At 42.9% G+C, this 24,020-nt stretch overlaps 1 protein-coding gene across 1 annotated transcript in view; it reads left to right on the top strand.

Moving 5' to 3' along the window:
* MYO16 (myosin XVI) overlaps positions 1-24,020 on the top strand; it is a 580,058-nt gene that overhangs the window by 184,368 nt on the left and 371,670 nt on the right. Inside the window, exons 14-15 of the mRNA XM_004704405.2 lie at positions 6,166-6,283; positions 18,322-18,469. Of these exons, the coding sequence (XP_004704462.1) occupies positions 6,166-6,283; positions 18,322-18,469 (266 nt within the window). The remainder of the gene's footprint in view (positions 1-6,165; positions 6,284-18,321; positions 18,470-24,020) is intronic.

Here is a 24,020-nt window from a genome sequence, read left to right on the forward strand (position 1 = left end):
GATAATAGTTCTGATAATCATTCTATGTTCCAAGGACCCAACTTTTAAGAAACAATGGGTCACAGTTTGTACAAAAAACATCAAGTCTTAAAAATATTCCATAATTTCAGCAAGATATAAAATTTATCAAATAAGTACTGAAATACAAATTAATTTAGTTAAAATTCAAAGTATTATGCAATTATACTGGAACCCTGGTGACATAGTGGTTACAAGTTGACCTATGATCCATAGGGTCCAAAGTTCAAAACCACCAGCCACTCTGGCAGAGAGTAGTTTTCTACTCCCATACGCAGTTATAGTCCCGGACACTCACAGGAGCAGTTTTACTCTACCCCGTGGGCTTGCTATGAGTCAGCATCAACTCAATGACAGTGAGGTTGGTTGGCTGGCTGGCTGGCTGGCTGGCTGGCTGGCTGGTTGGTTGGTTGGTTGGTTGGTTGGTTGGCTGGTTGGTTAGTTTACATGCTGAAGCTTAGACTTTGGGCATCTAATGTAAAGTCAGCAGTTCAAACTTACCAGCCACTCTGGCAGAGAGAGAGGAGGCCCCTTCCTGCTCCTGTGGACATTTATAGTCTTGTACACCCTATCAGTTGGATTGGTCTTGATGGCAGTGGGTTCGGTTTTCATTTGGTATGAGCAGAAGTCAGCTGTAGGCTCAGCCGCTAAATTCAAAGTCTGCATTTTAAAACTAGACTCCACAGGTCAAAGAACCTGGCCAGCTGCTTCCACAGAGTACAGCTGAGCAGGGAATCCTATGGGGAAAATTCCACTCAGCCAGGCATATAGCATCTCAAAGTGTTGGAATGAACTCAGGAGGCACCTCCTAACGATGGCAATCTATCTACCTTGAATGTTTTATTCCTTTACAACATTCTAGGGTTTTTTTGTTTTGTTTTGTTTTGTTTTGCTTCAAAATCAGGTACCCACTTGCTGCTCTTCAGTCTATTTTTTACTCAAAACAAGGCCCAAACTCTAAACTCATTGCCACCAAGTTAAATTGAACTCATGGGTACTCTATAAGGCAGGCTGGAACTGCCTGGTGGGTTTCTGATGCTCTAAGGGAGTAGAAAGACTCCTCTTTCTCCAGTAGGGACGCAGGTGGAGTAGAAAGCCTCCTCTTTCTCCAGTAGGGACGCAGGTGGTTTCAAATTGCTGACCTTGTGGTTAGCAGCCCACTGGGCGCCCGCTAGTCCACCAGGGCTCCTTACATAAGAGCCGAGAGTCCCTTAACATGCTTCTTTAGTGCCACCTATTGGTCAGGAAATTCACTGGGCATGAAAAGGCGTCTGTGTTTCCTAAGGATTCAACTCATAGTTAGTCTTGATTTGTGCACTTGCAATGCAGAATGAAAGACTGACTGCCTTTTGTATATCTATGTTTGCTGATTCATTTAGTTTAATGTTGTTTTATGCATTATACACCTGCATAGTTATTATAGCAGCAAATGAAGACGTTAGTTTTGAAAATTAGAAGAAATATATAATTATGCATGTGCATGCATAATATACACACTTCAGAATGATATCTATCGTGTAGTAAGCACAATATAGATGTTTTCTATTATTTTAACAATCATGAAGAATAACCATTGCTATTAATTGTTGAATACTTGATATTTGTGCTAGACACTACTTGAGTGGTTTATTCGCCTGAAAATTACAACCCGCAAAGGAGTTATTCCTGTCAGAAAAAAAGAAAGCAAAGTTTGGGAAATTTTCAGGATGTCTTAATCAGCAGCAGCAAAGCGTGAGGACAGAAGCTACTTCTCAGCCCAAAGTACACACTTTCAATCAGTGTCCTCGATTTCCAATGCTGGCTACATGTCACTCATGATCTTGTATGTCCTTTTTTCTTATAGTAATAAAACCTGTATTATCAGGTTCAGCAACAGAACTGTTTGAAACAGACTGTTTTAAAATATATCCAAGTCCTGATGGCATCGTGGAGTAAGCATGGGACTGCTAGTCTAAACATTGACAGTTCAACTCCCCCCAAACATTCCCGAGGAGAACGATGAGGCTAACATCTACTGTATAAATGTACAGCCTTGGAAACCCCGAGCAAGTTCAATATGAGTCGGAATTGCTTCAGTGGCAGTAGGCATACAGATATGATTAATTATTTAATATTAAATTACTGGAAAATGTAGTAAAAAGGCTTTATAAATAATATTTCAAATTATTTTTAAAGAAAACTTTGCTACCCCAGATATCAATTCAATTTTTATTATTTTTAGAAATAGGTTATTTCAAACAAATCTAGCTCATTAACTTTTATGCCAATGCAATGTATATTCTACCACAGTTTCCAACTCCAAACACAAAAGTTTAGTTTTGTTGTTATTATCAAACTGTTTTATAATCTTTCACATTCTATGATACTTGTATGTGAATTGTAGACCTTTTATATAACAGTTCCCAGAAATTTTTTAAAGTAGCATAAATATTCTCTTTTTCTTATTTGGGGGTAAAATGCTAAAAAATACATATACGCACCAGAAATTTTTTTGTGTGGATGGTACAGGAGGGGGCAGCGTTTCTTTCTTTCTTTTTTTTCCCAATTGTTTTATTAGGGGCTCATACAACTCTTATCACAATCCATACATACATCAATGTGTAAAGCACATTTGTACATTCATTGCCCTCATCATTCTCAAAACATTTCCTCTCCCTTAAGCCCCCGGCATTAGGTCCTCATTTTTCCCCTCCCTCCCCGCTCCCTGCTCCCTCATGAGTCCTTGATAATTTATAAATTATTATTTTGTCATATCTTGCCATGTCCGACGTCTCCCTTCATCCACTTTTCTGTTGTCCGTCCCCCAGGGAGGAGGTCACATATAATTCCTTATAATCGGTTCCCTCTTTCCAACCCACTCTCCCTCTACCCTCCCAGTATTGCCACTCACACCACTGGTCCTGAAGGGATCATCCGTGCCTCACCAGAAATTTTTATAAACAAATAAAAACCTAGTTTATGTAAAAGGTATTAATAAGCTCCCTCTTGTGTCTGAAGCAGAAACTACATCAAATTTACATCAACCTAACACTACTGTGTTAGTCCTGGTAGACTAGAGAAACAAATCCAGGGAGATTCATAGGCGTCTAAGAGAGAACTTTATATCAAAGAGTAATTGTATTTTAAGAAAACATCCCAGCCTAGTCCTGACCAAGTTCAGAAGTCTGATATTAGCCCATATGTACGATAACAGTCTGTAGGTTCCTCTTCAGACTCACACAACACATGCAATGACACCAAATGCAGGAAGGTCACAGGCCAAAGGGTGGAAAGTGGTGGTGGAAGCATCTCAGCACTAGTGTAGGTCTCCACATGTCTCCTCCAGCTCCAGGGTTTTGGCTCTATCAGCATAGTCCCATGTGACTTATCAAGAGTAATGTCTCGCAGGGAGAGAATGTGTCAGGCCTCCAGTGAGCTGTTTATCTTCATAGTGCTTCCAAATGAGGTCATCAAGCTGTGACCTGATTGATAGGTTAGACTCTAGCCCTTCCCAAGTTGACAGGAGATTACATAACTGCCACTACTACACAAAGCTATCAAGTTGATTCCAACTCAGTGACCCTCATAGGACAGAGTTAGAACTGCCTTCGTGGGCTTCAGAAGCTGTACTCCTTCAGGGAGTAGAAAGCCTCATCTTTATACTGCTGAGCAATCGGCTGGCTGACATCCCATGGCTGCCCTGGTGATTAGCAGCCCATCGGGCTTCTTACATGCTCATGTTCAAAGACAGGAAAAGCCCTTTGATCCCTATTTTCATACTGAGTGGACAATTGCTTAGACCTCATCTGCACAGGAGCATAGATGGATGGAGCCAGGGAGAAGAAATCCTGCTAGGAAATGATTTTAGACTCCAGGGTGGATCTGAGTTCTATTAGTGGTATTTCCATTGCCTGGAGTACAGTAGGCTGCAGCTGGAAACACCCGAATGAGACAGTGTCGGCTCGGATTTGTGTTCTTGTGGGAGACAACTACTGGCACGAGACACAAAGCAGGGTCCAGACAGGGTGAAGAAGAAGCAGTTACGGATCTCAGCAAGTTTCTATGGAGCACAATGAAATGTTTAAGAATCAAATCTATGTTATAGTGACATCATGTTAAAAAAAGTTTTAACATTTTAAAGTAATTGCATGTGGTAATTCTAATCCCTCCCCTCAAGTTAGCAGGAGCCTTTTGTTGTTAGGGGCCTGAGTTAGTTAATTGTGCCAGCCTGGCCGATAATCACATGTGGTGCTGGTTGAAAGGTGGAGGGATAAATGGGTGGTGAAGCCTCACCTTTCTAGTTCTCGGGTCTCTTGTTTTGTGATGGTTGCATCGGGTGCAGCTGCCTTAGCAGTTCCCTGCTTCAGCTTGCAAGATTGACGTCCTACAAGACATCCCCAGGAGAAGCTACATGGACCTATCCCGATGCAGCCCTGGGTGCTGGAGCAGCCGTGTGGAGACCCTTGCCAGTGCTGAGATGCTTACACGTTCACGGACTCAGCTTTCCTCCTGCAGTCGGCATTATTGCCTCTGTTTTGTGAGGTGAAGGACTTTGTGGACTGGTGTTGGGTATGGGTTAATGTTGGACTTGTGGGCTTGGGCAGCATTGGGTTGGGATATTTTCGTGATGCACATTTTCTTTGCATAAAACTCTCTCTTATACGTGAGTTGCTGTGGATTTGTTTCTCCAAAGTACCTAGACTAATACAGGGCCATTGAGCTGGTTCTGACTCATAGCGACCCAATGTCCAACCGAAGGAAGCACCGCCCAGTCCAGCGCCGTCCTCACAATTGTTCTTCAGTTTGAGGCCATTGTTGCAGCCGCTGTGTCAACCCATCTTGTCAAAGGCCTTTGTCTTTTCCCACTGCCCCTCCAATTATCAAGTGATTTCACAGGGACTGGTCTCTCCTGAGAGCATGTCTAAAGTACGTGAGATGGAGCCTCGCCATGTTTGCTTCCAAGGTGCATCCTGGCTGTACTTCTCTTTCAAGATAAGGGTGTTTGTTCTTTGGCAGTTCACCTTACGATCCATGTTCTTCTCTAGCATCATAATTCAATTTATTTTTATTTTATTATTTTTGACAATCATAAATAATAACCATTGTTATTAACCGTTGAATACTTGATATTTGTGCTGGACATTAATCGCATCAATTCTTCTTCAGTCCTCTTATTCAGCATTCAAGTTTCACATGCATAGGAGGCAATTGAGAGTACCATGACTACTGTCAAGTCCACCTTAGTCCTCAAAGTAATCTCCCTGTTTTTCAACACTTTAAGAGGCCTTGTGCAGCAGATCTACACAAAGCAATGCATCATTTGATCTCAGCTGTTCATTGGTCCAGCTGTGAGGATTTGTGTATTCTTTCATCGAGTTGTAATCCATATCGAAGCCTGTAGTCCTTGACCTCCATCACCAAGCAGTTCAAGTCCTCCTCACTTTCTTCTAGCAAGGTGGTGTCACCTGCATATGGCAGATTGTAAATAAACCTTCTCCCAATACTGACACCACATTGTAGCTCATTGAGGTTAATTATTTGCTCAGCCTACAGATTTAATAAATATGAGCACAGGATACAACCCCGATGCAGACCTTTCCTGATGGTAGGCCATGCATTATTCATTTGCTCTGTTTGCACATTTGCCTCTTGATCTATGTTGAGGTTCCACATGAGCACAGTGAGGTGTTCTAGAATCCTCATTCTTCAGAAAGCGATCTACTGTTTGTTATTGACCCACACAGGCAAATGGCTTTGCATGGTCAATGAAACACAAATAAACATCTTTCTGAGATTCTCTGCTTCCCGTCAAGTTCCATCTGACATCAGAACGTCCAGGGTCCCATTCACGTTTCAAAGCTCTCTCACAGGGGCTGGGTTGGATTCTTTGGTTGGTGGTGCAGTGGTTGTCTTCACATATATAAACTGCCGGGCATCATGAAGTGAAGTGAAGCAGCATATTACTGTATCACGATTTTATTTTCGTGAGCCAAAAGAAGAGACGGTAGCATTTAGTAATTTGAGGAAAATTGATTGTAAAACTTTAATATGTTATGTCAATAGTATAAATCTTTTAGATAATGATACATTCCCTATATCTTTGATGTTCCTTTGATGTTATTTTTAACAAGAAGTTGTTCAACACTCTTTGTTTTTCTTTTGTTGCAGGTCACGTGTATTTTAGAAGCCTTTGGACATGCCAAGACAACTGCGAATGATGTGTCCAGTTGCTTCATAAAGTATTTTGAGTTGCAATTCTGTGACAGGAACAAATGCTTAACTGGAGGTAAGTGCCTAAAGATGCCAATGGTATTCGTAGGTGGTACCACCAGGGGGCAGTAAAACCCTGGTGGAAGTCTGGGAACCTGTACAGTCAAACCTTTCTTCCCTGTCTGTGGCCTTCTTTCTGGGAATGTGGAGAAAGAGAATTGAATCCAAAGAAAGACATTCCGATCTCCATGTTGGGACTTTGTTAATTGACTTCTGGTGATGATTCTTGAAAGTTTTTCTCTGTTAGAATAACATACTTGTATCTGAGAACAGGAATCAGGCTCAGTGACACCAGTATGCTTATGCGTGCGTGTGCGTGTGTGGTATGTGTGTGCATGTTTTAGCTGTATGCAAATATTCGTATTTCAGAAAAAAATCTTATGAATTCTAAAACAACTGAACTGGAAAAAGATTCTAAAAGGCAAGGCAAGACTTTTCATGATTATTATTGCATAAATATAAAATATTGACCCCCAAACCAAATAAACTATACTTGCTGAACCTAGAAATGAACTTAAATACTCAATTTCTGTGTATTGTAACTTGAGTGTATATGACATACATTGATAATTATTTTAACTAAGACCAAGTCCATATTTTAAATGAAGACACGTTAAAACTCAAGACACCACCAAACTAAACTCAAACTAAACCCACTTCTCATTTGATTTGAACAGTTAGTGTGTATTTTATGAAAACCTCCTATTTCAAGTACAACCAATTGAGAATCACAATGTGTTTTACATCTTTCTGATCAGAACAGATAAACCAGCGAAATTAATATTATAAATAAAATGTTCCTTGTGATGCACAATCGACTTGGAGGGATCAACTACCTTAATAGCAGTTATCAGCATTCAAACAAATGCTAATTACACATAAATTTAAATATGCAAAAGAATAAAAAGCCAATTTGGGAGAGTTCACATTGTTTGGGATTTTAGGATTTACTCATCTTCCTTCGGGAAGCAGGAGTAGGTTAGCTGTGATTCAGAAACAATAAGGTGGATTTTGCAACAAGTTCATGTCAAAATTAAACTTTATTTGACCTCCAAAATGCAAAAAGGGTGTGAGAACGATAACTATTTTGTGACAATGTCCCTGACTTAAATTTTGAACTAGACCATATGTTAATGGCTTAAATTTTGAAATAGGAAAGTTTCTTTATGTGTTTGTTTGTTTTAAATTTTACGGTCTAGAGTTCTAGGTGGACAAGGAATAAGGAAGACTAGAGCAAAATTGGTATCTTTGAATTAGAGTATTGAGGAAGAAGACGGAAAATGTCATGGCTGTCCTTTTATGAAGAGCTCGTTGGGAGAGATGGCTTGAGCCCTAAACTTTGGTTTACCAGTCTGGATTTTGTAGGCTACACATCTAGAGTAAGAACACTGTCTCGATGAATGGTGCATAGTTTCAGGGATGAGCACATGTTCTTGGGGGCTTTTCGTGTCTGCTGGGCCACAGTCGTGGCGACTAGGTGGGCAGAAAGGGTTGCAAGGGCAGGAAGCGAACATCTTGATAAGGTGAGTGACTATTAAGCATAAAAAAGAAGCCCACTACCATTGAATCCATTCCCACCCACACCAACACTCTGCATGGCCTTTGTGGGACTGTAAATTCTAAAACATCAATCGACTTTTGTGGAAACTGTAGTCAAGAAATCACATGACTTAATGCATTGGGCAGGTCTCCTGCACAAGACTTCTTTGAACTGTTAAAGATCAAAGATGTCCCTTTAAGAACTAAGGTGCGCCGGGCTCAAGCCGTGGTATTTTTGTCACCTGTGAAAGGTGGACAAGGAATACGGGAGCCTGGAGAAGAACCGGTAATTTGGAATGGTGGTGCTGGGGAAGACTATGCAAGTCGCATAGACTGCCGGAACCAACAGCTAGGTCTTGGGGCAAGTCCAGTCAGAATGGTCCTGAGAAAGAAGGATGGTGAGACTGGTCCTCGAAAAGGGCACAGCTCTTGGTACAGTAGAGGGGTGGAAGCAAGGTGGAATTCCCTCAGGGAGATGAATTGACAAAGTGACAGCAGTGTTTGTGTTCGGTAGACTTGAGGGTACCTAACAACTGCCCACCTGGAGGGAGACTCATCTTTCTCCCGTGGATTCATTGATGCGCTTGAACTGCCAACCTTTTGGGTTAGCAGTTCAGGATCTAGCTCCTTGCGTGTGTGTCTGACATTGTGTCCCATGGATTAACAGTAGTCACATAATCTAAGAGCTGGTTAGAGAGACAACATCTCTAACACCTCTTGATTGAGACGGCATTTTAACAAGATTGCCAGGGGACGGTCATGTACATTCAAGTGTGAGAAGCTTGGTTACAGCCCAGCCTTGAGGACAGCTGGTCACTCCTATTATGGACACTGCAGCAGAGGAGCCATTCTTTTCTGATGTATTGCTAGCACGACTTTTTTTTTCCTTTCTTGTTCAATGTTCCCTTTCCCATCTTTTTCTCTCCCACAAAGGATTTAACATATAGATGTTCTCTCCAGAAATGTCAATTTAGGCAATGATTCTATGCGCATAGGGAAATGAAAGACCTGGAAGATCCCACAGTAAACCCTGACTGGTGGCATTCTGTTCAGCAGCAATCCATTAACACGCAGCGGCACACATCATTGGCATAATCAAATCCACGGATACTGCTCCTGCCAATGCTGCCGGCAACATACCGTGACACAATGGTACTAAATATTCATAGAGCTGAAGCTGAAGCACTTCAAGGTCCCGAAATGCCATCTGAATCCTTAAGGGACTATTACCATAAGCTCTGTAGAATCTCCGTATTCTGTATAAGTTGGTTTCTTAATCTTTCATCTTCTCTTATGAAAACAGCAATCCAAGCATCAATATAGGCTGTCTCCACCTTACACATTGCTCCACCATCCGTTCTCGTATCCTCATTAAAGCCCTGACTTCAGAAACCATCGCCTATGTTTGTTTGCTTTATAGCTTCATGCTGTGTTCCTTTAAAAAAGTCTGGCCAAATGCTTTAGTGATAATGTTCTATGATTTTTAAAATGAATAGTAATAGAACTGCATCTATCTCTATCTCTATACCTATATATGACTGTACTATGGTAGACTGCATTAATAGATGTGTAATGTGTAATACCAAGAACTTGGGTGGTCAGAGCCAATTATATTTCGAAGGGGCTGGACTAGTGTGAAACTCTATATTTCTAAATAAGAGATATGTGTTCAGAGAATGTTATCAGGCGATAGAAGATCCAAGTACCACGTTCTTTGAGTTAATGTTAGAGACGGAAAGTCATTAAAAGGAAGCAGAGAATTCTCAAGGAAAATTCATAAAGTTTCTTCAAGCATCTTTAGATAATTGCTACCAGGAGGGCGTGGTCTTGAGTACAAAGATACATTTGCATGCTACATGGTCGATGGATATTAAAGGATAGTGATGTTTCCATTTAATTACAAGAACCTTCTATCTTGTTGTCTGATATTCGAAATAGACTATTTCAACCAAATATGTTCTTTAGACAGACACCTAAAGTGTTAAACTATTGCTGCCCTAGGTAGGACATTTGGACTAGATTGCTTAAATGTGTCTAATGTTTAGCATTCTTTGAACTCAACATGAAGTATTCTGTTGACCTCCGGGCTCCAGGAATAGTCTCTTTAAATATCAAGCGCTGCTGTAACAGAAACATCAAGAGTGGAGGACTTTCTCAAGCAGAATTTTTTTCTCTCACACAGTTTAGGAGGCTAGATGTCCAAATTCACAGGGCAAGTTCCAGCAAAAGGCTTTTTCTCTCGCTGTGGCTCTGGGGAAAGGTGTTTTGCCTCCGTTCAGCATATGTCAGCACTGTGTTTCTCCGCGTTCTCCTTGGACTTTGACATCTATCTTTCCCTGGGTCTAGGAGATTCCCAGCACAGGGACCCCAAGGCCAAAGGATGCATTCCTCTCCTGTTTGTTTTTCTTGATGGTAATACATCCCTCTCATTTCTGCACCGTTCTCTTTTCTCTTGTAAGATTATAAGTGTTACCAGCCACACCCGCGGGAAGCTCCCCTCGCATCAGATCAGGACTATAACTGGATTAAGACTGTTACATTTCATCATTAATCCTTTTATTGGCTTATTGCATTAGATCGCATCATGGGAGATCATTGCATAAAGGCCACATTGCTTCATTACATAACTGCCAAACCACTGAGAAGCGTCGCTCAATCAGGTTGGCACATATTCAGGGAGGACACAGTTCAGCCCGTGACAAGTGGCTTCACGGCATTCCCTTGTCTCTCGGTGGTTTGGGTGTAGAACACACAGAGGCGACAGGAGAGTAAAGAGAGCTTTACTGTCAGGCTTTTCACAATTATTTGAAGATTAGAGAGATTATCAGCAGTCATTGCCAAAGACGCAGGCGTCGAACATTTGAGGAAACCGTATGTCAATGGGTTAGTTTCAAATAATTTCAACACCAATCTAAACACTTTTGGCATTGGATACTTTTAAAGCAGTTGTGAAAAAAGTGATTCCAATTTAAACAAATTTACAAAATTTTTAAAGAGCGTTGTACCACTCAGATCAGTTTGTTGTGTTTTTGCTCTCCCTCAAATTGGAGCACGGTTATTATACCACAAAGTAGGTCAAAGAAATATAGCTGGCAGGCTGACTGGGCTGGTATTGCGGCTATGTTATGATCCTTGAATATCAACTTTAAAATCAGGAAATGCGATCATAAATCATGGTATAAAAATACAAACTCTGTTTTAGGACATACAGACTATAGATGTAGGCAGAGTCATTGTTTCGTATTTTGAAGAAAGTTAATAAATAACTTACAATTCTGGCTGCCAGGCCAGTATTCCGCCCTGCTCTGCTGGTTTATTGTGTATAAGGTCGCTAGGAGGCTGGGGTGACTTGACGGTCGCGAATGAGTTAGTTGTGATCTTTCGAGTCCCAGGCTTATTTCACCACATTTGAAGACTTGAGTGGCATCTCAAATATCTTCTCATCGCCCTGCAGATACATTTATCTCTCTCACTCACTCGATCCCATCAAGTAGATTCCAACTCATCGACGGTAGGGGACAGAGCAGAATGGCCCCCGTGTTTCTGAGACAGTGCGTCTTTGTGGGAGTAGAAAGCCTCACTTTTCTCTAGTGGAGCAGCTGGTGGTTTCAAACTGCTGACTTTGAGGTGAGAAGGCCAGGTGTTCACCCACTATGCCACGAGGGCGCCTTCCCTGGCAGCTCCAGAACTATACATCAGGTCACCAAGCAATATCTATGTCAGATACCATGGTGCATTGGAGAGTGAACTTCTGGATTTCAGTCACAGATTGGCCATGAGTTCTACAGCCATATGACATTCACCTCTCCTCTGTTTCCAGCTACTGAATTGGGAGATTGGACTTCCTGCCGCACTGCCGTCTGTTAATCTTTGCTTCGTGTAGTTGGAAATTAATTACTTTTGACGTTGTCTCATGATAAGTCTTAGAATAAAAGAGAAAAAAAGAAATGTCACTGCCACTGAGTCAATTCTGACTCTTGGTGACCCTACAGGACAGGGTCAAATCACCCCTGCAGGCTTCTGAGACGGTAACACTTTATGAGAATCACAGGTCACATCTTCGCCCTGAAGTGCAGCTGGCGGGCTTTGAATTGATCACTGTCTGGTCGGCAGCCCAATGTGCAGCCCACCACGACGCCGGGGCTCAGGCTACTTACAGGAGCTCTAACACGCGGCCCCGGCTGTAGAAAAGAGAAGCCACATGGCTGAGAAAAGTGACTTAAAATGTCGGCCGGAGTACACGCCATCAACCTCTTCCTGTGGCTGACATGGGTGGTACAGACTAGACAGGTTCCAAATCTCATTATGCAGTGAGATTTCCAACACTCACACTTTGCACTTATGCAAGGTAAACCTTATGAGAACATGTTAAGCAGTAAGCTACCTTCTTGGATATTACTTATTGAGGATAATTTAAATCTTAGCTCCCAATCGAAAACATTTTTTAAAAGACTAACAAAGCAATCTTCTCTTCAATAATATTTGTTATTGAAGAGAGTGCTGTTTGCTATAAAATGATTGAAAGACTTTCAGAAGTTGGCATATCCCAGGAAACGTAGTGCTTTAATGCCCAAAGCACTGACTTTGTGGTAAAGGATATACTCTTTGTGTGTGCATGTGTGTGTGTGTGTGTGTGTGTGTGTTGCTTCCAATTGTATGAGCCTCTTTATTTTTTAAATACATTTCTTCCATATGTCGTGATGAAATTCATAAGGATATACTCCAAAGATAAGCTCGGCTGAGAGCCTGGTCACTCTCTTTATTTCAACTCAAAGTTACAACTTGGGATTCTTGGGTTTATTTTCTGATACCTGCATTTTTCTTCTCTTCTTATGCTTCCATTAAAGGTCTCTTGTGGCGCCTTGGTAGAGATTGGCGGTCTACAGTGCCTTCTCTTATGGCACGCAGGCTGTGTCAAGCACTGACTTGATCACCATTACCAAAACATCTAACAAGGTCAAAATAACAACATGTGTGCTTTTAAGGGTTTTTATTTCCTTCTGTCATGTAAGAATGCGTAATTTCTAGAGCCAACGTGCCAGAGGTTGAGTCCTGGCTTTATCTTTTTCTAGATCTGTGGTCTTGGGCACGTCACTTGACTGGCAGATGTCTCATTTTGCTCTTCTGCCCGATGGTATCTGAGCCTGGCTCCTAACTCCTTGAATCTAATGAGCACTGGCCATGGTAATACTCTCCGGGAAACACTTTCCTTCTTTAATGTGTTAAAGTGGCGCCATCACCTCACAACCCAAGGTCGGGGGTCTCTCCGGAAATTGGAGAAATCGCTCTTTCATACACTTAGAAACATGTCTCTGTACTAACATCAACAAAGATGTGTTGTCATAGCGATGATGCTGACTCCCAGCAACCTGAGGCTTCTGAGGCGCTACATCTCTGGTGGGTGGCAACTGCTCACCTTTTCGTTTAAAAGCACTATGGACACCTCCCTGTGCTAACGGGCTCCTTGATGGAAGATGCGTTTATAATCCAATATAAACAGATGCAGTTATTTTCCTCTTAACTGACCCCGGCGCTCTTGGGGCTCACCACTGATTATCTGTCATGTCATCCTCTTCCTTGAATATTCTTTGTAAAGTTTCAGAAGGTCTTAGTTGATCTCGTCTTAATTAAAGAACCTCATTTTCATGCATAGAGGTGCAGCTTTTGAAATAAACCAGGTTAGTTGACATGGGAAAAGAACAAACCCTGCAAGAGAATTGAAGGGAGGAGATGGGTTTCTGCAAACCAAGGTGCACCATTCCCACACACGACGCGGCTTTAGCGCAGGAACGCCTTTCTTCTCGGCCCCGCAGGAAAGCTGGGTCCTGGGTGTCTCTCCACACGCATATGGCACTGTGGGTTAAATGTAAGGATGATGGGGCTATGGACACCTGACGCAGTGAATCAGGACTTTCAAATGTCAGATCCAACTGGAGGGCCTCCCCGTTGATCCCGCCTCGAGATTCCTTTTACCGACACCACCCCCACCCCACCCCAGCCATGGAGACTGAAGACTAATAAGCCAACGAAAAAGTGACCTGGGGGTGAAAGAGAGAAGAGTGCTTGGCCCTGTTGATGAGTGATAGTGTGATTTGGGGTGACTGCTCAATAAAACGTGGCAGGGCTTGGGGAGACGAGGTCCTAGTTGGCCATATGTTTATAGGTGGAAGGGATGTGGCAGAGCGAACTGGGTGTTGGGAGTTTCTGGAAATCAGTGGAAACAGCAATGCAAGGAGATGCTTGTATTTCTTGAGGAAGAGGGAAGCTTGATTCCTTCCAACATGTCCCATCTTGGATTAAAGTTAATTTTCTCTTTATAAGTGTTTTCCTCTATTTTTTATGCCACATATGATCTGTAAACAAAAGTATGGGACCTTTTGGGCGGGAAAGCATTGATATAGACTATTTGGATAAATAGATGATCACATGTTTATTGCTAGTAGAAATAATTCTTTTGAAATATATCATTCCTGAGATATGTAGACATCAGTAAATAGGAAGTTACGTTCATGTGTGGACACTTACACCCATTGAGCCACAAGCCACTTTAACTTAGAAACATGCTCTTTTTCTTTCACGACCACAGTTTCAATTTAGTCACAACAGAAAGGTTGTAATCATTACAATGTAAATAAAAAAGCATTGCTTCACAATACTTTGAGGGGCTGTCAAGTGAGTTCCGACGCCTATCCCTCGGTGCACAACAGAACCAAGCCCCACCTCATCTGCACGGGAAAGCCGGACAATGAATAAGCTGATGAACTGATGGACTGGAACTATAGCGTTGACTAAGACTGCTGAAAGCTCCATGGACTCCCAGGACAAACCAATCGGTCCCAGAGAAGTTCAGCGGGAAGGCTACTGAGACATGAGGGTGAGGATGCTCCACCTCCCAGACTTGGCACACGTGCTTCGAGAGGAGATCCTATTGCAGTGGTTCTCAACCTTCCTCATGCCACCACCCTTTCATACAGTTTCTCATAGGGTGGTGACCCCAAACCATAACATTGTTTTCATTGCTACTTCATCGCTGTCATTTTGCTACTGTTCTGAATCGGTGACCCTGTGAAAGGGTTCTTTGACCCTCAAAGGGGTCATGACCCACAGGTTTAGAACCCCTGTCCTATTGCATAGGGAGTCATGGACACGGCAGAACCTCAGGGAGATGGGTTGAAGCCTGTAAGACCAGCACAGGCCCAGGCAGGGTTTCATGATGTCCTTGTGCTGCATGCAGGGTCCTTATGAGTCGGAATCACTCAGATGGCACCTGACAAGCACAAGCAACACAATTTCATGTGAAAATCACCCCTTAGGAATTCCAAAATTAGATTTCTGCTCACCTTCTAAGTGACCTCTCTTCTGCCTTGACTTTCATTGGCCTCTCAGATCCCCTCAGACGGCACTATTTAGATCGGGTCTTGTTTTCTAGATCATAGTTGCAAATCCAAGATGCATATATATTTTTGTTTAATCATTTTATTAGGGGCTCATACAACTCTTATCACAATCCAGACAGACATCAATTGTGTAAAGCACATGTGTACATTCATTGCCCTCATCATTCTCAAAACATTTGCTCTCCACTTAAGCCCCTGGCATCAACTTCTCATTTTCCCCCTCCCTCCCCACTCCCCCACTTCCGTCCTGAACCCTTGATAATTTATAAATTATTATTTTGTCATATCTTATGCTGTCTGACATCTCCCTTCACCCACTTTTCTGTTATCCATCCCCCAGGGAGGAGGTTATATGTAGATCCTTGTAATTGATTCCCCCTTTCCACCCCACCCTCCTTCTATCCTCCCAGTATCGCCACTCACACCACTGGTCCTGAAGGGATCCTCCGCCCTGGATTCCCTGTGTTTCCAGTTACTATCTGTACCAGTGTACATCCTCTGGTCTAGCCAGATTTGTAAGATAGAATTGGGATCATGATGGGGTGGAGAGAGGGAAGAAGCATTTAGGAACTAGAGCAAAGTTGTATGTTTCATCGTTGCTATACTGCAGCCTGACTGGCTCGTCTCTTCCCTGCGACCCTTCCATTAGGGGATGTTCAATTGCCTACAGATGGGCTTTGGGTCTCCACTCCACACTTCCCCTCATTCACAATGATATGACTTTTGTTCTGATGATGCCTGATACCTGATCCCTTCGACACCTCGTGATCTCACAGGCTGGTGTGCTTCTTCCATGTGGGATTTGTTGCTTCTGAGCTAGATGGACCCTTGTTTACCTTCAAGCCTTTAAGACCCCAGACGCTATATCTTTTGATAGCCGGGCACCACCAGCTTTCTTCACCACATTTGCTTATGCACCTACTTTGTCTTCAGCAATTGTGTCGGGAAGGTGAGCACAAGATGCATTTCTGATTATGATTTATTCCATTAAAATTTCTTCAGCAGTTTCCAATTTGCTTACTCACATAATTGCTCAGGCCACCTTTAAAAAAATATTTTTTGGAAGTTACCTTAATGAGACTAAGATAATTGTTTAATAAGAGAACGTATCTGTAGTCATTCATTGATTGCAGAAATGATTTTGTTTGGAATAAATCTATAAGTGTATGTGCCAGAACCCTAATTGCAATACATTTTGACTGCCCTCAGATTAGAGTCCCATGGTGGTTTACTCTCTACTCCCATAAGGAATTACAGCCCCAGAAACTCACAGGGGCAGTTCTGCCCTGTCCAATAAGTTGGCATTGACTCAATTGAAGTGAGGGTTTTTTTTTTTAATGTTTTCTTCCACACTGGCTTCTCTAATGCATGCTTTTAAAATCCCAGTGATCAGAATTTTGCTAATAACATGGCAATTTTACTCACTGCTGGAGATGAGTAAAGGAGGCTGATTTAATGAATTATACTGTTTCTGAATTTAGATGAAAGGGTTTGAAGTCCCTGTGGTGTGGCATTTGACTAGATGTGCATAATGCTTAAAGTACAACATCTATGTTTGCTGGGGCAAGTGGGTGCCGGTACCCACTCTCTCTCTGAGTACAGAGTCATGATTATCCTAAGGGCCACTGGCTCAGCCCTGCACCCTCGCCTGGCTTTTGGAGAGTACAGAGGAAACGAAGCACCTGCCCCACTGCCATTGAGTCGGTCCCAACCCACAGAGACCCTAGAGGACAAGGGGAACAGTGTTCACTTCCTGTGTGTGTAGTTTAAAAAACAATACTTTCTGAGTAGTAAACAAATTCAGGATTAGCCAGCACTCTGGTGATGAGTTGGGCAGCTCACAGCAAGGTCTGAAACTGTAAACCAGCAACCACACTGTGGGAGAAAGACTGGCTTTCTACTCCCGGAAAGAGTTACAGTCTCAGAAACATACTTCTCCCCTGTCCTACACGGTCGCTGTGAGGGGACATGGAGTCGATGGCCGTGAGTTTTGGGGAGTCGGGATTGATGTTCTTAATGAAATAACAACATACTGGGAAAAGTTATTTCAGCAAAGAATGTGTTTTATAACTTTTTTTTTTAAACATGAACATGATGTACCTTCACCTGAGCATCCTCTGTCTCCCCACAATGGTGCTGCAAGCAGTTGCATTGACGTTTCATGATCTGACATGGTACAATCCAGGCTTCAGCTCCCGTGGTGAGCCCTCAGTACGCTCCTGCCTCTGTCTCTCTAGTAAACCATGTCGGCTACATTCAAATCACATTGTTGCTACATTATTTCTCTTGTATTGTTTCCAGCAGGAAACACTGCTGCATTATGTCATGCATCGATCTAGATTCTGAGCCTCCGTAATGCGGTCAGCAGCTAGCTGGCTGGGGCAAAGGTTACCACCGTCTGCTGTTACCTGACAGATTGCCAGTAAGCCTTGATCCCGAGGTGCCTGCAAAGAAAGGCTTGCTAGTCTACTTTCCATACAACACCCTGCCATTGACAAGCCTATCAGAACACAGCTCTATGCTGACACCACAGGGTCCCTGTGAACCAGAACAGATTCAAGGGCAATGTCGAGTTGACTTTAGTTTGTTTATTTGTTTTTTTTAAGCAAAAGTGAAGAAATGTATCGGAGCCCATATGGAAACCCTAGAGGGGCCCAGCATCCCCTACTGTGTCGGCATGCCTAGCAAAGGGTCACACCGTTCACTGCACCCCATGTCCCAGAGGGAAGCCCCTCGAGCCGAGCCCCAGAGCCCCACGACTGACTGGGGTGGGGACATGGCTTGTATTTTTAATTGTTTGTTCCTAGTCAGTTCTGGTCCCTGTCTGCAGCAGAGCACTTGGTGGTCAGTATAGTAAGTTTAGCAGAGCAACCTGGCTGTTGCTTCCGAGCTGTAAGTCTTTACGGATGGAGCTTCTAAGACTTCCTTTTGAGCTTTTTGGTTAAGGGAAAAGAAAGTTCTTGTTCGCGTTGCATTTGTGTACAAAAGTTCTGTGTTGGAATCGCATTATTTCTTGTTATGAAACCATATAGGTAAATGTATGGAAGTAGTAGAACTAGTAATACCATTGACATTTCCAGAATCACTCTTAATTTTTTTTCTTTTTTCTTTTCATCAGCCAGAATTTATACATATATGCTAGAGAAAGCCCGGCTGGTTTCACAACCTCTTGGCCAGACTAATTTCCTCATCTTCTACATGCTGCTGGATGGCTTATCTGCTGAGGAGAAACATGGGCTCCACCTGAGTCATTTATCTGCACACCGGTGAGTGACACTATTTTCTATCCAGCACTCTGCTAACTTCAAATTGTGATGGCGATGTAGTAGTCTCGACTTTTTCCAACCATTTCTCAGTGATGAAATAGTGACTAAATAAGAAGAGTCCAATATTGTTTGGTTTGACAACTATCTGTAGAACAGGGCGATACTCAATATTGATTATTTAGATGAGTCTTTGAGGACATGTAGAAGCTTATGTTCCACTTGCCTCATTTTCGAATTAAGAAAAATAAGTGCAAAAAAATAAGTGCATATATAAACTTTAATATTTCATTTAGCTGTTTTGAATTTTACATTGGTTATGCATTCCTAATCTTTGGTAGTCTTTTAAAATAATGGAAACTATCATTTGAATAATTATTATTCATTGGTAGCAGATGAAGTTGAACAGATTTGAGGCGTTAAACAGTCGAGTTACAGTCTCAGAAACCCACAGGAGAAGTCCTGCCTATGCTCCAGGGTCACCGTGAGTCAGACTCCACTTGACGGCGGAGTGAAGGCCATGGTGGAGAACCCCTGTTGCACACACCGACTTCCAGGAACTCAGGCTCCTTGCCATTCCTCATAGAAACCCTATAGACAGAGCAGAACTCCCCCTATGGGTTTCGGGGACTCGAAATCTTTAAGAGAGTAAAAAGCCTCATCTTTCTCCTTCTGAGTGGCTGGTAGTTTCAAACTGTTGACCTGGAATTGCCAGCTGGCTTCCTAAGACTTTGATTTCATCTGAAAGATAGCTCTAAGTCTGTGGACCTTTCAGTGTGGTGGTTTAAGCCGGGATAAACAGCTGTAAGGGTAGAAGTGTTAGGGTTCTCTAGAGAGACAAAACCAGATTGCTAATAATTAGATAGATTGATTGATAGATAGAGGTATAGATATATAGATATAGATAGATAACACAAGAAATAAACAGTTAAATTATAAAGCAGTTATACAGATAGATAGACATATAACACAAGAAATAAACAGTTGAATTATAAAACAGTACAAATGGCTCAGTATAATTCAAACATGTTAGAGAGTTGTGAGACACTGGCAGTCCTTCAAGTCTTGAGGGCCGCCAGGTCGTCTGCTGTAGAGAGATCCAGGCTATCCCAGCACAGGCAGCAAACAGCAAGGCAGGTCACCACCTGTCAGCCAGGTCACCAACCGTCAGTCCCCAGCTCAAGAGATGTACATTCCAATCGTGTGGTGTTAAAGGGACCTCAACTTACAGCGACACACTCCACAGGTTAGGTGTCCCACAGGTAGTGTAGCTTGCAAATTGAGGCAGAGAACAAGCAAGGTAGCTGCACACTGGTCCGATGATCAAAGAGCGAGAGACTAGAAAGGCGAGGCTTGCTGAGCCATTTATGTCTCCGCCCTTCAATGAATCCTACACGTGTTTATGGGCCAGGCTGGCACAATAAACTAACTATCTCAGTAGAATAAACCCTAAACTCAATCCTAGTGACCCTTTACGGCAGAGTAGAAGCGCGGCTGTGGGTTTCCAAGAGTGAAAATCTGGATGGGAGTGGAAAGTCTTGTCATTCACTTCAGAGTGGCCAGTGGTTTCGAGTGGCTGATGTTGAGGTTAGCGGCCCAAGGAGTACCACACTGTGCCACCAGGGCTCCTGAAAGGTAGGTGGGAGGTGCCAAAATCACTGATCAGAGTATGTCAGTGGCGCAGGTGAGGGGCAGGGCAATGTAGGATGTTCTGAAACTAAGGCGTTTGGTATCTGTAGACACCTTGGTGCATGGAAGAGAAGTCATCAGTGCTCCCTCTGACTGTCCTTGGAGCAGTGCGTGTGCTATTCCCTGGGGTGGGGGATCGAGAGGGAGCACAAGGTGCGCGGGGGAGCAGGAGGGTCACCTGAGAATCCAGTGTTCTGTGGGTCTGCCAGGTGAAGCGTGAAAAGTCGACTGGCCACCAAGTGGAGGTGCCAAGTAGGAAGGTGGGAGATACGAAGATATTTCCTGGGGAGACGGCAACCCGAGCGGCCCCAGGGCTCGCCATAGGCTGGATTCTGAACCGTGGTTGAATTAGTGAGGGTACCACCCTGTCCTCCCCCGTCTCTTTGGCTGCTGGGTGATGAGTGACGGGCAAATGGTGACAAGAGCCTGACTTCATGCCACGCTGAGCAATCGCGCCGAGCAAATTCCAGAGGAAAAATTACATTCGGCCATAGAGGTAGTTTGTCACATGGAGGAGAAAAGTAGTCTGAAAAAGATCATATCAAAATTGTCTTTTTTGAAAAATTGAGCATATGCTCAAGGGATGATATATTTCCCCTCTTCTCTTGATAACCGTTTCTTCTCTACCCCTTCCAGCCTTTTGGTCTGAGAAACATTTTTTAGTTTTGATTTCTTCTTCTGTAAGTGTGGTTGCATGCAGTATTTGTCTATGAGATTGGCCAACCTTGCTGAGCGTAACATCTTCCAAATGCACCCATGTTGGGGGTTGAGGGGGCGGGAGTGTCCATGACACAGCACTGATTCCATGACGGTGAGTTTGGGTTCTCATAGTCCGTTGCATGCCTGTTTACTTATCTGTTCCTCCACAGAGAGACTGTTGGCGGTTTCCATCTTGTTGCTAGCAGAGATGGTGCTGTGAGAAACAGGGGCGTGTCTCTCGCTTGGGGTTCTGTTCATTATTTCCTAGAGTAGAAGGATGGCTGGGCCATAGGGTATTTCTGTTGGCATTTGCTTAAGGAAGCCCCAGACTCTCCCACAGTGGCTGTACAAGTTCATGATCCCACCGGCGGTGTATGAGTGCCCCAATCCCTCAACATCTTCCCCAGCATTCTTCTTCTCCTGAAACTTCTCTTTTATCTGAAATTAACAATCATTTTGGAGCTGAGGCTCCCTCAAGTACAACAGACTTTTATCAGAACAGAATACTGACATTGAAATATGATAGCCCAGGGAAAGGTCATCGAAATGCTATTAAAATGGACTTTTGTTTGTCTTATATCAAACCCTCTCTACTTAACCAAACCAATCCACTTCCATCAAAGTCAATTCTGACTCATAGTCATGCTACAGGACAGGGTAGAACTGCCCTTGTGGTTTTCTGAGACCTGAAATATTAGCTCTCCTAGGATGCCTCGTCTTTCTCCTCTGGAGAGGCTGGTTTGGTGTCTACCAAGTACTGCCCTCTCGGTTAGTAGCCCAATATGAGCCACTACGTCACCAAGAATCCTGTTAATTGTGCAGGAGAGCTAAACAATAGAGCCATGAAGAAGCATGTATGGAAGAGACTATATATATTACATACATAACCACAATTGTGCTGAAAACCATTGCAGGAAAATTGCATTTTTCTATATAGAACATCCCTAACTGGATAGTAGTGTGTCCATTCTAAGAAAACTGTAATTGGATTGAGTACAATGCACAGGGTGTCTCAGAGAGTCCACTGTTGTCCTGTGTTCCTCTTTATAAGCAAACGTCCAAAGCTGATACGAGAGGAAAGGCTTATAAGGAGTGTGCAAGTGTGTGCTCGCCATCGCAGGCATAGAGTCTCTGAAGAATAAATGTCAATTTTCTAACCTACTGTTTCAAAGCAACAATGAAACTCTCTTGGTCCTTGGCTTGGATGATTTTTTTTTTTTAATCTGTGGGAGAAAACAAGGACTTCTTTATGCAGCTCCATTTCTGACCTTCATTTTGCTTTTTATAAACAATAGTTTGGAATCACTTAGGAGATGTGGAAGCTCGGCCAGCGAGGGGTGGCTTTGTCAGAACCTCCCTCCAACAGGAAATAATTCGGCAAAGGATGAATAATTCAATTCCCAGGAACAAAGCCGTTATTTTATGAAAGTGTATTATAAATAGCTAACGAGTGAAAAACAATATTTTTCAATAAAAATACACACCACCGCTCCAGATTCCTAAAACTATCCGTAGGAACATTAGTCCAAGGACCACTGGCCCAATGGTATGTGGGAATGAAATGAGCCATGAGTGCCTCCCGGGGCATTGCTGCTCCGAGCCAGCAAGTCAAGTCCAGCGCAGGACACAATCCCGAAGACAGGGCAGAACTGCCCCTGAGGGTTTTCTAGACGACTGTAACCTTGATGGAAACAGATCACCAGGCCTTCTCCCAGAGGATGGATTTAAACTGGAATCTTTTGCTGCACCAAAGGGATTCACCATGGTGCCCCACCCTATTGCTCTGTGTGTTCCACAGGTCTTTCCACATTCAACATCTTGGGGACGCTTCTCGCTCTTCAGACGTTGGGAAAGAGCACATGTTAGTGTGATCCTTCATGTTGGATTGGTGTCTCTGCTTTGTTAGTAACTACATATTTAAGTAGCATCATTTGGGGAACTGTTTGACTTGTTAATAATCAGAAGTCTGCTCTTGTATTATTGCGGCCCTGAACTTGCCAGTATCCTAATCTTTCCCACGTGAAAGCTCCTCCTTCTTAAAATCGCCACTCCACGGGAAAGGAGAGGATTGTTTGTAAAATGCTCAAATCACACCCGGCACAGGCATCCATTATATCTACTTATCTTTTCAAAGACATGTTAAGCACCCGTCATCTACTAAATAGGGAATAAACAAGTCTATGCAATACCATTTGAAAGATCTCTCTGTTTACTGACTCATTCCACCGAGCAGATTGTGGTAACATGCTGATGAACTATATTCCCTTTGAGGGAATGCTAAAAAAAAAAAGGCAACCCTGATCCTTTTAAATGCATCTTGTCCCTTCTTTGTTTGCAACATGATTGTTACTTACATGAAACAAAATAAAATACATGTGTATCATTGCCTGTGAGCTCAAGGGGCATCCATCCCTGTGTATCATACGCTCTACGGGCTAATTCCAAGGAGCAGTGTGCTTTTATAATGGAGGCTGCAAAAGTTGTGATTTTGTAACTTTGACTCTGTTTGGAAGTTAAGTTTTCAAACCATCGCATGGAAAATTTTAGGAGGTTTCTTTCAACATGAAGGTGCCCTTGACATTGAAATATGCTTTCAGCTGCATTTCTATTACAGTCAGGTAGCCTTCTTGCATAGCTTATGAGAAGCAGCTTCAAAGAGTTTGTGGAAGATTGACTTCAAAGGTAAGGGGAAATTCCCACCAATTTTTGAAGTCCCATTGAATAACTAGGAAAATTAAGTAAATAAATCAATATAGACTTAACTATGTGAAGGTAACATTTACAAAAGTTTCCCAAGCAGCTTGCAGCACAGATTGTTAAAACAACAAGAAAAAGTCTTAACTAAATCTACCACCCGACCATCAAAGATCAGTCTCCACAAATCTGAAACAAGAAGAACTCGATGGTGCCCAGCTGCCACTGCCCACTGCTCTGACGGGGATCATCTTTAAAAGTCCTCGCCCCCATCCTGCCCATTTTGACTCAGTCCTGGACACACTCAAAACACACCACCATCTCATAGTGACCCCAGAGAGCAAGACTGATCTGTCCCTGTGGGTTTCTGGGGCTGTCATTTTTTTTTTCTTTTTTTAACATTTTATTAGGGGCTCATACAACTGTTATCCCAATCCATACACACATCAATTGTGTAAAGCGCATTTGTACA

This window comes from Echinops telfairi, unplaced genomic scaffold, assembly GCF_000313985.2.
Source record: "Echinops telfairi isolate 266 unplaced genomic scaffold, ASM31398v2 ScPeMD7_7467;HRSCAF=8505_1, whole genome shotgun sequence".
NCBI lineage: Eukaryota > Metazoa > Chordata > Mammalia > Afrosoricida > Tenrecidae > Echinops > Echinops telfairi.